We start from the raw sequence: 14,812 nt of genomic DNA, 5'->3' as shown, positions 1-14,812 counted from the left end.
CCCCCCCCCCCCCCCCCGCAGATCCAGATCATCTAGCTGCAGGCTCTAGCTCACACAAGCATCAGTTCATGCGAATGTGCAGCCAGGATAATGCTGTGCTCTCACCTCCTGCTTAACAAGGCAGTGCATTTGCAGATCTGAACATGCCTCCACAGTCAGCATTTTTCTAGCCCCAGCCTGTGACATTTAGGTAGGCAAAGGCAGCCTTATGCAAAGGAGGGAGATTTTTCCCGGCTACGTTATATACAGAATGAAGCCCTGGACTCGGTGACATTTGTTATATTTTGGTAGGTCTTGTTGTGTTACTGTCCTGCTACCAGTGAGCATAGGGGTTTTACTGTTGTTTCTCTTCTGATTTAATGGGTGTCTCAGAACGGGTTTGTGCAGGAGGTGGAGGGTCCCCTTCTATTTGATGTACAGTGATCAACAAAAGCTTGCAGTTACATAGACTTGTCACATGGGTTGTGTCTGACTGCAGCAGGGAAAACATTCCTCCAGTTTACATGGAGAGAAAGATCTTGGTGCCCTCACTGTTTTGCTGCTCCTGCCTCCTCTTGATTTCTGCTGGAAATCCAACTGGACTAGGTCATTTCCAAAGTACGTTCTTTGTATCGTTTCCAGGAGCCTATATCTGCTCAGGGAATTATTGTGGTTTGATCCTGTCTAGAGCCAATTGAGGGAAAGCTGTAGAGAGGCTGCTTCAAATATCATCCAGGCTGCCAACTTGAGATTAGTCTCTAGTCATAGTTTTCAGCTTAAAATACCAGCCAGCTGACACCTCCCTGAACGACCATTTGGAAAAGCTACCCTACTACAGGTGACAGCTAAGGTTGAGGAGAAGAGGCCGTGTTTTAATATTGTGATCCAAATGCATGTCTGGGGAATAACAGCTTTAAGCAAGAGCTGAGGGCAGTCTGACCAGCCTAGTGATCCATTGGCAGCCAGAGAAGAGGAGCTATATCTGCTTTATGGGAATTATGTCCTGGTCAATCTAATGTGCACTCCTTTGTCTTGTAGGAAACAGAGGTCTCTCACCAGTTTCCCAATGAGATTCCTCACAATGAGAAACTCCTCTCTCTTAAATATGAGGTGAGCATTCAGTTCAGCGTAACCATGTTACCTGTCACTTAAACACCTTATTCTCAGTCATCTGAAAGCTGTTGGTGTCCAGGCCGTAGAATCATAGGGCTGGAAGGGACCCCGAAGGATCATCGGGTCCAGCCCCCTGCATGAGCAGGAAAGACATCTGGGGTCAGATGACCCCAGCCAGATGACCATCCTGGCTGGGCTGGGGCCACCCCCACATGAGTCTGTGCTGCTGAGCTGAGCTGTGCCTGGCAGGCTCCAATCCTCCCACCACTCAGCTGGTCTGGGGCCCCACTTGCTTTCCCCTGCTTCTGGCTGGGCTGCATGGTCAGTCACCCACTGTGGGGGCCTTGATCTGGCTCCCACCCCCACAGAATGACCTGCTGGAGGTGAAGGCAGCGGGTGTGTGCATGCATGCATGTGTGCCCAGCTGTCCCACCAGCCCAGGATTGGCCCAAAGAGGCTCTGGGATCTACCTGTCAATCAGGATCCCCAGGTTGGTGACCACTGCCTTACAGGGTAGCGAGATACCTGTTTCCAAAGTAATCAGTGAGATTCTAAAGGGCAAGAGGTGGAGAAGTGGAGTTAGACCATAACATGATAGGGGGTATGTGGCACAGTCAGGATGAGGTATGTTGTGTTGGGGAGGGTGGAGCAGAGCTGAAGGCTCCCTTTTCTTCCACATGTTGGCTAATAACCACCTCTCTGTTCTCCTGAATCTAGAGCCTGGATTATGACAACAGTGAAAATCAGTTGTTTTTGGAAGAGGAAAGGAGAATAAACCATGCGGTGAGCATGCCAGAACCCTAGTTCTGAGTAAACCATATGCGCACAGTCCTGGACTGAGGATCTGATCCCACCTCCCACAATGCAATCTGGTCAAATGCCACTGCAGGACAGGGAGAGAGAAACAATTTCTCAAGAGCTTAACCAACTGCTTATGAAAACAAATTACCGCCTGAACCCACATGCAGGTTAACCTCTGTGTGGTGCTACCATTGGACAGAAGTTTGTTCCTCAGCTGTCTGTTACTGAGGTACACACACAAACAAATGACAACACCCTCAAGGAGGGGCGGCAGCAAGCTGCCCCAGTGAACCTAAGCGTAGAAGGGGGTATTTACACAAAACTAATTAAAAACCCAAACTTCCAAAGTGATGACACTAAACTCTGTTGATTGTCTGAAGAAGCTGCTGTAAGTCATCACAAAAACACAACTTTTTAAAAAAAGGCAGGGAAGGTCAGGAAAAAGGCCTCTTGCATCTAAACACCTCCAGAGCTTATTGGGGCCAAAGCAAGTGTTATCTGGATATGATCCCAAGCCCAGGAGAGATCAGTAGGAAGAACCACGTGCCATGGCAGGGGATACGTTGGCAGGAAACAAGGAGGGGAATTGTAAATAGCCAGCTGGAGGGGAAAATGCCTAGGTTCTCTAAGTACATCAGACATAGCTTGTGTGAGAAGCTGGTAGGCCTACTGCAGCACCCAGGAATAAAGGGGGAAACTTCAGAGAGTGAGGGTGCTGCAAAAGGCACAAGAATTTCTTTGTGCCTGTACCACAGTGTGTGGAGGTTCCATTCCAAGCAGAATGTGATGTGGGCACATACTGGCATGTTAGGCCTTGGTCCTTGCACCCACAAGTAACTCTGTGCAGGCAGTGCAATAGAAAATACTTTTCATGGGACGCCTGACTCTTAACTCCTTGGTTGTGTTAGAAATGGAAACAAAATGCTAAATGCGTTAGTAGTGGAATAGGAAACAGCATGCTGTTATGTGAATCAGAAGTACATCCTCCGCTAAAGGAAGCTTCCTCTGTGGGCAAGCCATTTCTGTGGGAATACCACTGAGTGTATGTGTGAAGTCCCCAGGTCTGGGGGATTTCTAACATGTCCTGCCCACAGTGGATATTTGGATGGTTAGTGGGTACTCTGTCATGAGCATTCCAAGGACTAGGAGTCTGATGTCTCTTGCAGGCATTTCAAACGGTGGAGATCAAACGCTGGGTCATCTGTGCCATGATTGGGATTCTCACTGGCCTTGTCGCCTGTTTCATCGATATTGTGGTGGAGAAGCTGGCTGGGCTGAAGTACAAAGTGGTGAAAGACAGTATCCTTCTGGCTCCTGCCAGCTGCGCTTCACCTGTGGACTCGGAGAGTGAGTGGTACTGGGGCAGCTATGGAGGGGGCAGGGCAGGGATCTTCATGAGAAGGAGTGAAGGGCTGGGAGAGCAGCCAAAGCAGTTGAGAAAGTGAAATAGTTGGTAGGTCTGCAGCAACCATAGGTAAAGCTTAAAATAAAGCACCTCTACCATAAGGCACGCAACTCTGGTGAGATCTGAGAATGCACTTTGCCACTCTTAAGTACTCTGTTCCCTTGTAATCCTGGTCTGGGAAGGAAGTTTCCTTTCAGTGGCCTTACTGCATGGAGCATGGCTTCCATCTGGTAGCAGCTCCTGCTCCTGTTAACTCTTGTGACATCTGACCTTGTGTTATAGGGCTGATGGGCCCAAGAGAGCAATGGGAAATTGACCTGAAAGCTGAAGGCCAGTGTTGGAGCAAGGCAAGTTCAAATTTATTAGTGTCCTCCTCAGACCTGCCAGTCTACCTGTTTTTGGCATGTTCAGATGTTCTGTATCAAAAACCCTGTTGTGGCTGTTGGGTGCTAAAGTGATTTGTGCACAGAGTATGGTTCAGTTTTGTATGGTGACTGTCAAGACTGTGGCCCTGTGCCCTGCAGACCAGCCCCCCTGTGCATGAGCTGGAGTTGTGGCAAGACTTGCTGAAATATACTTCTGCCTGGAGCTGGAACTCTTTGGACTTCCAAATACAGTTATTTTTTTGCTTTTAATGAAAAACTGTCAGAATGTCCTAGCTATTTTCTGTCCTTTCTGTCTAGCTCAAAGAGCAGTGGGCCTGTAGAGTTTAGCTCAACTCTGGGTTGGAGAGAGAGGCAAGGGTCTAACTTAACTCTTGCACCTTCAGTTGAGTTATTTAATCTCAGTTACCAATGCCTGCACACACCCCACTGCCTGTGCTGGCTGCTTGGATCTCATACTCCTTGGACAGGAGATGCCCCTTTGCTACATCTGCTCAGCGTGGGGCACCCTGTCTTGGCTGGTGCCTGTAGGTCAGGGGTGGGTAAAATATGGCCCATGGGCCAGATTCAGCCTACGAACTGATTGGATCCAGTACATGGGGGTGGTGCCTGCCAATTGATTGGATCCAGCCCATGGCTGCTCCCATTGCCTTCTGCATGGGGCCCAGCCCCACCCAGGGCAGCCAACACCCAGCCCTGGCCAAAGTGGTCATTCTGCTTTGATGTGAAATTAAAGTCTTAACATTTTCTATTGCAACAGTTTAACATCTGAACCATAAGAGATGTCGTGTGCTGTTCAGTTGGGGGAGAGGCCCCCAGACAAGGAGGGACTGATGTTTGGCGCTAGTGAAAGTAACACAGAACTCACCAGCTGGGTTGCCTGCTCACTCGATTAAACCTTGTAAAAACGTATTTCCTGCAGTGTGGAAATCTTTTAACACTTTGCCTGTTGCCTGACACTTCCTGAGCAATGCATTTAAATGTGACAGAACTTCCTTAACTGACCCTCCCAGATATTGACAAGTTCACTGAGAAGGGGGGGCTGTCTTTTTCCCTGTTACTCTGGGCGACACTGAACTCCAGCGTGGTGATGGTTGGCTCCATCATTGTTGCTTTCATAGAGGTAAGAGTTCAAAACTTGCAGCATGTAGGTGGCTCTTTGTGTTCCCTGTGTGCTGTCTCTGCGGTTGAATGTACATATTCACCAGGTTTGATGTTCTGTTCCAAATTCTGCTCAAGGAATAAGAAGTCACCATTTCCTGTGATGCTGTTGTCAGCTCTGGCACCTCCCTGTCTCCTCTGTTCTGCTTCCCCTGCTGGAGCATGAAACATCACAAAATAACTGGGCCTGAAAAGCTTTCCAATCTGAACAGCTGAATGGAATTACAAGTCTTCCTGTAACTGATGCAGAACTATCTTGACTATGGAATTGCCAGTTGATGAAATTTCTTTGAGGGATTATTATACTGATTTGAGGAGCTGGTGTATTTTCGTAGGAAAATATGTGAAGATGATGGATATTGATTTATTTCTGCTCTTTCTGCTCCCAGTTCCTCTGTGGCTGAGCACATGGCAGTACTGGCTCAGGGTTGTGACACAGGGTTTTCTCATTAAGTAATGCTTAGATGACAGTATTAAAGTAGGACGATGCTGTTTTCTATCTCAGCCCTAACTTTGCTAACTGCACACAGCCATTAATGGTGGCTGCTGAGACTTCTGGTAGGAGGAATCTAGCAGATGTTGGAAGCATGGGTAGCCAGGTGTCTTGGAGGAGGCTCTGCAGAGCAGCAACAGTAATAGGGACTCTGAATCTAATCCTAAATTGATATAAATAGGTGCTGTTCCATTGACTTCTTAAACCTGTGCTCATTTATACTTGCTCTGGACTCTCACTGCACTTCTCAATTGCCTATATACTTCAGCATTCAAGCAAAACTAAGGAAGTTATTCTCCCGTTTTACTCGGCATTGGTGAGCCTGCAGCTGGAGTACTGCATCCAGTGCTAGGTGCCACACTAGGGCCTATCCTGGGTCCAGCAGAAGGGGTTATTGGAGCAGGATTCCTTGGAGGGAAGGGCATGGTGAATGCTGATGCTCTTCCTTTTGCTTGCAGCCTGTAGCAGCTGGCAGTGGGATTCCCCAGATCAAGTGTTACCTTAATGGTGTGAAGATTCCCCATGTTGTCCGGCTCAAGGTAAAACGCGGTAGGAGGTTGGGGTTTGGCTTAGGGACAAGAGTACTCCTGCACTTCCCCAGTCCAGCCCTGAATTAGGGAATCTCCCTGTCCCTGTGTGGTGGGGGTAAGTGCAGATGGTTATTTGGGTGGGCCTTCCTGGCATCCTCCACAACAGCCTTCTACTCTTGTGCTGGTGTCCCAGGGCTGCTAGGCACTATTCACCCATCCTTATGCTTGTCATGGTCTGAGCACATTCATGGCACAGTCCTGCTAGAATAGGTCTGGACTCTTTCTTTTTTAACACATACAAACAGCAGTAGCTGTTGAGTCCTCAGGTTCCAGCAGTTGCATTATATCCCCTGCATTTTGAGTGACCCTGGGGACCATTTTACCTCCAGGTGCCTCTGATTAAAAAAGATGCAATTACAGTAGAGTTCTCTGGGCCCTCTGGTGAATTGTGTCAGTGCCTCTTTATCCAGGGGAAGAGGTGGTGAGGGGGTAGGATGCATGCTTTGACAGTGGGGGAACAGTTTTTTAGGTGAGCAGGCCCATGAGATCACACTAACACTGAGCTCTAAATGGCACACAGGATGAGGAGGGTCTTACTGACATTGTGTTGTCTGTATGCGTATATGGGACCCTCTGTGTAGGCAGCAAGACGTTGACGCGTTTGGGGTTTTCTGCTCTGGGCACTTGCTGGTCCCTGGACATAGCGGGCTACTGGCCTGTATGCCAGGATTTCCACTGGCTGCTGCTACAAGGGTTTATATTTCAGCTGTCAGAGAGGCTGTTGCAAGGCAACTTGTACTGAACGGGGTTAAGAAGCCAGCTCCAGGCTGAGCAATGACCCTCAGTCAAGAGCCAAAGGGCTTGTCTTTGACATTCTTCATTTCCACCCCTGTAGCCAGAAAGGTACTGGGTACCTGCCTCGGTTGTTGCATGTTGCTTGTGATCTCTGGGAAGGTGAGGAATGGCTGAGGCAACCAGGTGCTTTTCCTCCTCCCCCTAGATCAAAGTGTCTTTGTTGCTCATCTCCCCCATTCTAGCATGGCCAGTGACTTGCAGATTCCTGTGGTAGCAAAGGACTTCCCTTTTTTTTTTGCAGACTCTGATGGTTAAGGTCTGTGGAGTGATTCTCTCAGTGGTTGGAGGCCTGGCTGTGGGGAAGGTAATCTGCTGAGGAAGAGAACTGGACTCTCATCAACCCCCTTCACAGGGTGATCTTGGCTCACTGTCAGTGTGCAATGACCACCCAGTGCTACACACTCCCTTCCTGTATTGCTTGTTGCATGTGTCGCAAGATTACTACACTGTCAATACATATCCATGTGTTTAGGGGCAGCTCCCTATTTTCAGGGGAGAATTTTTTTCCTTGACTCCAGAGTCTATGCTGAACAAGGCTGAAGGCAGGGGCATAGCAGCCTATGGCCTTGCTGGGCTTTTACAAGAGGCCACATAGGAGATGAACCCTGTAAATTACTGCCTGCTGTACCAGAAGGTGCCCTGCCATAGAGCCCCATTGGGACCTTAGCAGGCAAAGGTGCAGTCATATGTGTAACTTCTGTGATTACAAATGGCAGATCTGTGTACTGGAGTCCAAGGGTTCCCTGTTAACTGCTGCATTTGTGAGCATACCTTTTTGCTGTCTGCTCCAGGCAGCATGCTGGTTTGTCTGTGATCATCTGAACCTGGAAGTGTCTCAGAAACCACTTGTAGAATTAGGAAGTTGGGGGTTGCCATAAGGCTTGCATTTCCTGAGAGGGTATTTCCTTTCCTGGAGCTAGGGCTAATGAAATAGTATATTCCCACTCTCATCCTCAGTGTGGCCAAAGTTCTTGGGGTCCAAGTCTGGTAGGAGCTAGTTCCCTGCACATATTAGCATCTCAAGCCAGGTTCTTGAAGGAGAAATGGGCTTTTTGACTAATGTCTGCTTTTCTGTTCTTAGGAAGGGCCAATGATTCACTCTGGAGCAGTCATTGCAGCTGGGATCTCACAAGGAAGATCCACATCTTTGAAGCGTGACTTCAAGGTTAGTCAGTTCATCTGAAAAGAGGGTGGTGAGCATGTGCATGCTGGGAAGGGGGTGTGGCTATCAAGTCCTTCTCCAGAAGAGGAGCCAAGTTTTGGACCGCCTTGAGTTGCTTTTTTCTAAGTTACAGCAGGTGCCTGTCACCTTCCCAGTACAATATATGGCCAGGAGAATCTGGTCTATGTGAAAGGTGGTATGTATCCTGAATAGGATGGAAAGCCACTCTGTTAGCTGTGAGGTTCACAATAGGTGGCCAGACCATATGTGACAGAGGAGGACTGGAGGGGGATAGCCCCATCCTGGCAGTGGGAAGGGTGCATTGGGTCCAATACACAGTTTCTCTGTTGCAAGTTCTTTGTGTTTGAATCACTTTTAAGCGACCTGTGCAGAGGTAAAGTCCCCTTTGTTGTGTTTCAGATCTTTGAATACTTCCGCAGAGACACAGAGAAAAGGGATTTTGTCTCGGCTGGAGCTGCTGCTGGTGTTTCGGCTGCTTTTGGTGCCCCAGTTGGTAAAGCATCATGGTTCTTCTGCTATTGTATATTCATGCACAGACCAGCTCCTTCCATAGATTTCATAGATTTCTAGAGTCGGAAAGGACCTGGTAGATTATTGGGTCCAACCGCCTGCTCCAGGCAGGAAAGAGCGCTGGGGTTAAGTAACCCCAGCCAGATGCATATCTAATCTCCTCTTGAACACCTCCAGGGTAGGGGAAAGCATCATAACTGTAGAAAGCCCATTACATATTTTGGCAGTCCTTACCATAAAGAATTTCTTCCTTATGTCCAATTTAAATCTGTTCTCCTTCAGTTTGTGGCCATTATTTCTGGTAACCCCTGGTAAACAACAGAGTGTCCCCTATTCCCTGCTGACCCTATTACTGCAGGGGATGTCTGCATCACTATGCTATTGTTAACTACCTCTTCAAGGGATAGCCAATTTCAGCGCCTAGATCAGCGTTTCTCAAACTGTGGGTTACGACCCAAAAGTGAGTCGCAAGAATATATGAAAGGGTCATGGACAAATTTTAGAAGTGGATCAACAAACTTTAAAAATGGATTCTTCTTTAAAGGAGAAAAACATGGGAAACCATGGTTTTTCCCTTGCAGGCTGGAAAACCCTTGGAGACATATTCATTCCCCACCACTTTACGCCCCTGCCCCCTGCCGTGGGACTGCCTTGCAGTGATCAGTACAAGATCAGTCAGAAAATTAAGGCCTTTCCTGTGACTGCTGGGGGGCAAGGGGAAGTAGGTTGCACTTGATATACCTTGGGCAGCAGCCCTTTCCCCCACCAGCAGTTTTGGGTGCTGCTTGTTTCCTGTTGAGCAGCTTCTGAAACTGCAACTTTCAAATCTCTCCCTGCAGTACTTGTTACAGAGCTTGGATAGCGCTGGAACTGAATCCCTTTCCCCAAGCTCTAACTTTCCCTGTCCTCTGGGTGGCAAAATACAAAGTTCTCTACCATGGCAGCTTGTCTCTGCTGAGATCATGTCTGATACTCTGACAACTCCCTCTTTTATTTTTCAGGTAAACCCCTGAGAAATAACGTGGGAGGGCAGGGACCTGTGAAGTACAGATACAGCCATAATACATGTGTGCTATTCAGGAAGTCATCTCCTCCACTGACTTCAATTTGAGCCTTGAAAAAAGAGTCCCAAACAACTTGGGTGGAGCAAAGTGTGATGTGCCCTGGGTTGAGTAGGGCTAAGAGGCCTGTCGCCCCACCAAGTCCCTTCCCTTCACATTCAGCCATAGCTGAGAGTATACATACAGAGGACACGAAAGGTCTTCATGCTGTGTTCTTGTCTCTGCATGCCCAAATTGGGTTTGTGAGATGTGATTTGCTTACTGCATATATGCAGAGCTTGTAAGTGAAGGCTGTTGCTCCAACTGGTGCCACAGGTCTGGTCCATGGTAGTCCTTGAAGAAGGAGGTTGTAGGTCACTGAGCAGGCTTTTTCTAATGGTGGTGGTGTGTTTTGTGTTCCCAGGGGGAGTTCTTTTCAGCTTGGAAGAAGGAGCTTCCTTCTGGAATCAGTTCTTGACATGGAGAATTGTAAGTGTCAGAAACCTTAAGTGAGGAGGCAGAGGCAAGGTCTGCTTGCATGCTTATGCAGAACCTGGTGCCATGGGACTGTGGGCACTTAGCACTTGTTAAATACCACCTCCTTGAGCACTAACTTCTGAACTGGCTTTTGGTGTCATAGCCTTAGTTTCAGCTACCCATTTCCCCCAGGTTACCTGGACTGGGGAGGGGCAGAACTGCTCTGCCCTGTGTCCTGGATATTGGGTTTGTGGCTGGTGCTCCATTCAGAATGAAATGGCAGATGAATCTAGGGCAAAGCTTTCTTGGCACAAAGCCTGAGATCAGAAGGGAAAATGCTGTTTCCCTTCCCAAGGAACTGCCTGGAGTTGTAGGAGGCAGCACTGGATCTTTGGCATGGGTAAGAGGTTCTGCCCTATTTCCAAAGGAAGACATGGCTCCTGCCCCATGGCACTTTTGGTGTGTACAGATTCATGGATTTGGGCACTGTGCCTTGGTAGGCATACCCAAAAACTATTTTTTCTTAGCTGTCTTCAGCCCTAGCGTGACTTCTGCTGCACAGCTCTCTAAGAGTGTCACAGAGGGTGGGTTGAAGTGGCAGGGAGCCCTTACTCAGTGAAGAAGAGGTAGAGGGTGTGGTGACAGGTAACCAATGGAGATGGAAGAGTTGTGGTCTGTCTTATGCTATGAAACTCTGTTCCTTCTCTCCGTAGTTCTTTGCCTCCATGATCTCTACGTTCACACTGAACTCAGTCCTGAGCGTTTACCATGGGAATGCCTGGGACCTTTCTAACCCAGGGCTTATCAACTTCGGCAGGTTTGATAATGAGGTGAGGCATTGGAGGGGTGCTACCAGGGTGTTGGATGCCCTATGCCCATGTCTGCCCTTCTGGGCATCATTAAAAAGTTACTGAGACAGTCAGGGCTAGCTGTCCCCATTTGTAACATTTCTCTAGAAGTTTTGTTCTGGGATGAGTACTGGGTAGCTCTGTCTTTCTGGAAAGCTCTAAGCTCACTACATGGTGTGTCATGACAGCCAGAGTTCTGCAAAGACCAGGGGTTCCAAGATCAACACCTCCAATTGTGAACCTCTTCAACCAAGCAAGTAGGAGTCCTTTTACAGCTACTTCCAGGCTCAGATTCCACAAGGGAATATGTAGGTTATGTGAGTGTTGGGGCAAGCAGCTGTACTGCAGCATTTGCTCTCCAGTGACGGTTCTGCAGCCATCAGATGTGAAGGTTGGTGTTCTTTGAGCAGAGATGATGACTTGGCTTTCATGTTGCTGCCATGCCAAAGGAGCTCAAAACCCTATTTTTCTTTGTTTACAGAAAATGGAATACACGATCCAGGAAATTCCAATCTTCATAGTTATGGGAGTGGTTGGTAAGACGGTTCTACTCTTTCAATGTAATTAGTCTGGGTCATCTCCTGTTCCTTGTCTGAATCTTACAGTTTCCTCATTACATCTCCTGAGGAGAATGAGAAATCCATTAAAGACACTGAAGTAGAAGACTTTTGTTGAGCCTGTTGTTTAAGGCTTCCAAGGGCTGTAACTAGTTTATCAGGACAAATTTAACTTTCCTTGGTAAAGGCGAAAACTCTTCAATTCTGTGTTCCTGTGTTGCTTGGTAGTATTTGGAGTGTGACAAGGGCTTCCAGAAAGCCAGGGGAAAAAGAAAGTGTGGTGTTTAGAACCGGCAGGAGGGCTTCTGGCTATGAATTGTAGAAGGAAGTTTGGAACAGATAAGATGTAAAGAATAATCTAATAAACCATTTCTCTTCAGATGCCACCTACCACACATGACACAGCACACATTTAAAAGCCCATACTTCATTTGTAGCTTTTGTTGTTTCTGTCTTCCTCTGTGTTGTCATGTGGTCACTAAACAAACCAGCTCTATCATGGCTGTGACTGCTCAGATCTGTCTGTGGGGGTTTTGCAGATGTCTCCCTTTTGTATTTGCAGGTGGAATTCTTGGAGCAATGTTCAATGCCTTGAATTACTGGCTCACCATGTTCCGCATCAGGTGAGAACTAAATTAAACACAGTCCCTTGGTATTAGCACTGGTGCTATTCAGGCAGAGGCCTATAGAGCTGAACATGAGAAGGCTTCTAGATGGACCTTGATGCATCAGTAATTAAGCTGGGACAATTGGCTAATCTGACACATCAGAGTACAAGCCCTCAAAAGCAAGAAAACCAGCAGTTATGTATGTCATGTTTCCAACTGTCCATGTGTGATCAACCCTTCATTCTTAAGGACAAAAAAATCCACGTTTGTTCATCCCTTCCACTCTGACCCAAAACAAATCTTCTCCTTTCGTTGTAAGCCCAACTATATAAATCAATGATCCTTTCAGAAAGACTTTATTACAACACATGTACACATCAATAGCTTGCTGATCAGCCTCAAATATTTTTAAATATGTTCACAGAGAGACAGTTTCCCGCTGAGCAGCTGCTCCTTGAACATCTTGTATAGGTATTTAATTAAATTATCCTGGCAACTTGTCACTTTATTAACTGTAATTCCTGTGTAGCAGTATTATTTTAAAGAGAACATTTTGTTTCTAAATTCCCATGAGAGAAAAAAGACTTTTGAACAGATTCAAGGCTCAGAATTAGGTTTGTTGTGTTATGATATAATTGGAATAACAGAGACTTGGTAGGATAGCTTGCATGACTAGAGCACTGTTATGGATGGGTACAAACTGTTCAGGAAGGACAGGCAAGGGAGAAGAGGAGGAGGAGTTGTACTTTATGTAAAAGAGCTATATAATTGCTCAGAGCTCCAGTATGAAACTGGAGATAGGCCTGTTGAAAATCTCTGGGTTAGGGTCAGAGGTGAGAGCAACAAGGGTGATGTTGTGATGGGTGTCTGCTATAGACCACTAGATGAGGAGGAAGTGGTGGAGAAGGCTTTCTTAGAACAGCTAGTGGAAGTTTCCCACTCACAAGCCCTGGTTCTCATGGGGGACTTCAGTCATACTGATATCTGCTGGGAGGGCAATACAGCAGTGCACAGGCAATTCAGGAAGTTTTTGGAGAGTACTGGGGACAGCTTCCTGGTGCAAGTGCTGGAGTGGCCATGCTCTTGACCTGCTGCCTACAGACAGGGATGAATTAGTGGGGAATGTAGTAGTGGATAGAAGCTTGGGCAGCAGTGACCACAAGGCTGGATAGAATAGCCTGGTGGGCCACATCCGGCCCCCGGGCCATATTTTGCCCAACGCTGATCTATGATCAGGTGACTGGCTCTATGGATGCAGGGAGACCAGTGGATGGTGTGATATATCTTGATTTTAGCAAGGCTTTTGATACAGTCTCCCATAACATTCTTGCAGGCTGGGTGAATGGACTGTAAAGTGGATAGAAAACGCTGGAGCATCAGACTTAGAGGGTAGTAATCAATGGCTTGATGTGTAGTTGGCAGGAGGTATCAAGTGGAGTGCCCCAGGGTTCAGTCCTGGGGCCGGTTTTGTTCAATGTCTTCATCAGTGGCCTGGAAGAAGGCATAGAGTGCACCCTCAGCAAGTTAGCAGATGACACCAAGCTGGGGGGATAGTAGATATGCTGGAGGGTAGGGCTAGGATTCAGTGACCTAGACAAATTGGAGGATTGGGTCAAAAGAAATCTCATGAGGTTCAACAAGGACAAGTGCAAAGTCGTGCACTTAGGACAGAAGAATCCCATGCACCAGTACAGGCTGGGGGCTGGCTGGCTGGGCAGCAGCTCTGCAGAAAAGGACCTGGGGGTCACAGTAGACAATAAGCTGAATATGAGCCAGCAGTGTGCCCTTGTTGCCAAGAAGGCTAATGGCATACTGGGCTGCATTGGTAGGTGTGTTGTCAGTAGGTCAAGGGAAGTGATTATTCCCTTCTATTCAGCACTAGGGAGGCCACATCTGGAGTAGTGTTTTCAGTTTTGGGCCTCCCACTACAGAAAGGATATCGACAAATTGGAGAGTCCAGCAGAGGGCAACAAAAATGATTCAGGAGGTGCGGCACATGACTTATGAGGAGAGGCTGAGGGAACTGGGCTTATTTAGTCTAGAAAAGAGGAGACTTAGAAGGGACTTAATAGCAGCCTTCAACTACCTGAAGCAGGGTTCGAAAGACAATGGGGCTAGACTGTTCTCAGTGGTGGCAAATGACAGAACAAGGAGTAATGGTCTCAAGTTGCAGCAAGGTAAGTTTAGATTAGATATTAGGAAGAATTTTCTCGCTAAGAGAGTAGTAAAACACTGGGACAGGTTACCCAGAGAGGTGGTAGAAGCTCCTTCCTTGGAGGTTTTCAAAACCCAGCCTAGACAAAGCTTTTCTGGGATGATTCATTGGTAATGGTCCTGCCTTGAGTAGGGGGTTGGACTAGAAGACCTCCTGAGGTCCCTTCCACCCCTAATTTCTATTCTAATATTATAAAAGCCTAAGTTTGTCTGTCTGTCCGTCCGTAGTGCTTTATTCACACTCGGATTGGCTGACAAACAGCGAATCGGAGTGCAAACAGCCATTTGAACCCAGGAGTGAGCTGGCGGCTGGTGGAGCACCATCTTGATGGTGGGGACACGGGACAGTGGACGACAACAGGTCCCTAGAGGCAGGGGCAATGGAGCGGATGGAACAGAGGGCAGTGATGGAGCGGAGGTGGCAGTGGCAGTGGCATGGGGGCGGGGCGAGCAGGGTTGGGATGCCGTGTGGGGGCGGGCAAGGCCACAGCTCTGGCCCCATCCCACCCCTCCCCCCTTCCGTTGTCACCACCTGCAGGGCTTGATGCGGGATGATGCGGCGGCGGTGGGGGAAGGAGCAGTCCCGACATGGGTGGGGGGAATAGTGGGTGCGCGGTGGTGGGGGGGGAGGGGAGGAGGGGGCCCAGGCCCCAGG

At 48.0% G+C, this 14,812-nt stretch overlaps 1 protein-coding gene across 1 annotated transcript in view; it reads left to right on the top strand.

Moving 5' to 3' along the window:
• CLCN7 (chloride voltage-gated channel 7) overlaps positions 1-14,812 on the top strand; it is a 117,034-nt gene that overhangs the window by 68,661 nt on the left and 33,561 nt on the right. The window contains exons 3-14 of the mRNA XM_019507391.1: positions 1,018-1,089; positions 1,810-1,875; positions 3,060-3,192; positions 4,695-4,804; positions 5,794-5,874; positions 6,962-7,024; positions 7,802-7,885; positions 8,303-8,396; positions 9,878-9,942; positions 10,644-10,760; positions 11,260-11,314; positions 11,898-11,958. Coding sequence (XP_019362936.1) covers positions 1,018-1,089; positions 1,810-1,875; positions 3,060-3,192; positions 4,695-4,804; positions 5,794-5,874; positions 6,962-7,024; positions 7,802-7,885; positions 8,303-8,396; positions 9,878-9,942; positions 10,644-10,760; positions 11,260-11,314; positions 11,898-11,958 — 1,001 coding nt within the window. The remainder of the gene's footprint in view (positions 1-1,017; positions 1,090-1,809; positions 1,876-3,059; positions 3,193-4,694; positions 4,805-5,793; positions 5,875-6,961; positions 7,025-7,801; positions 7,886-8,302; positions 8,397-9,877; positions 9,943-10,643; positions 10,761-11,259; positions 11,315-11,897; positions 11,959-14,812) is intronic.

This window comes from Gavialis gangeticus, unplaced genomic scaffold, assembly GCF_001723915.1.
Source record: "Gavialis gangeticus isolate Ggan-Ray unplaced genomic scaffold, GavGan_comp1, whole genome shotgun sequence".
In the NCBI taxonomy this organism is placed as follows: Eukaryota; Metazoa; Chordata; order Crocodylia; family Gavialidae; genus Gavialis; species Gavialis gangeticus.
The sequence above is the reverse complement of the archived record's forward strand: the minus strand, read 5'-3'. Positions and strand labels throughout refer to the sequence as shown.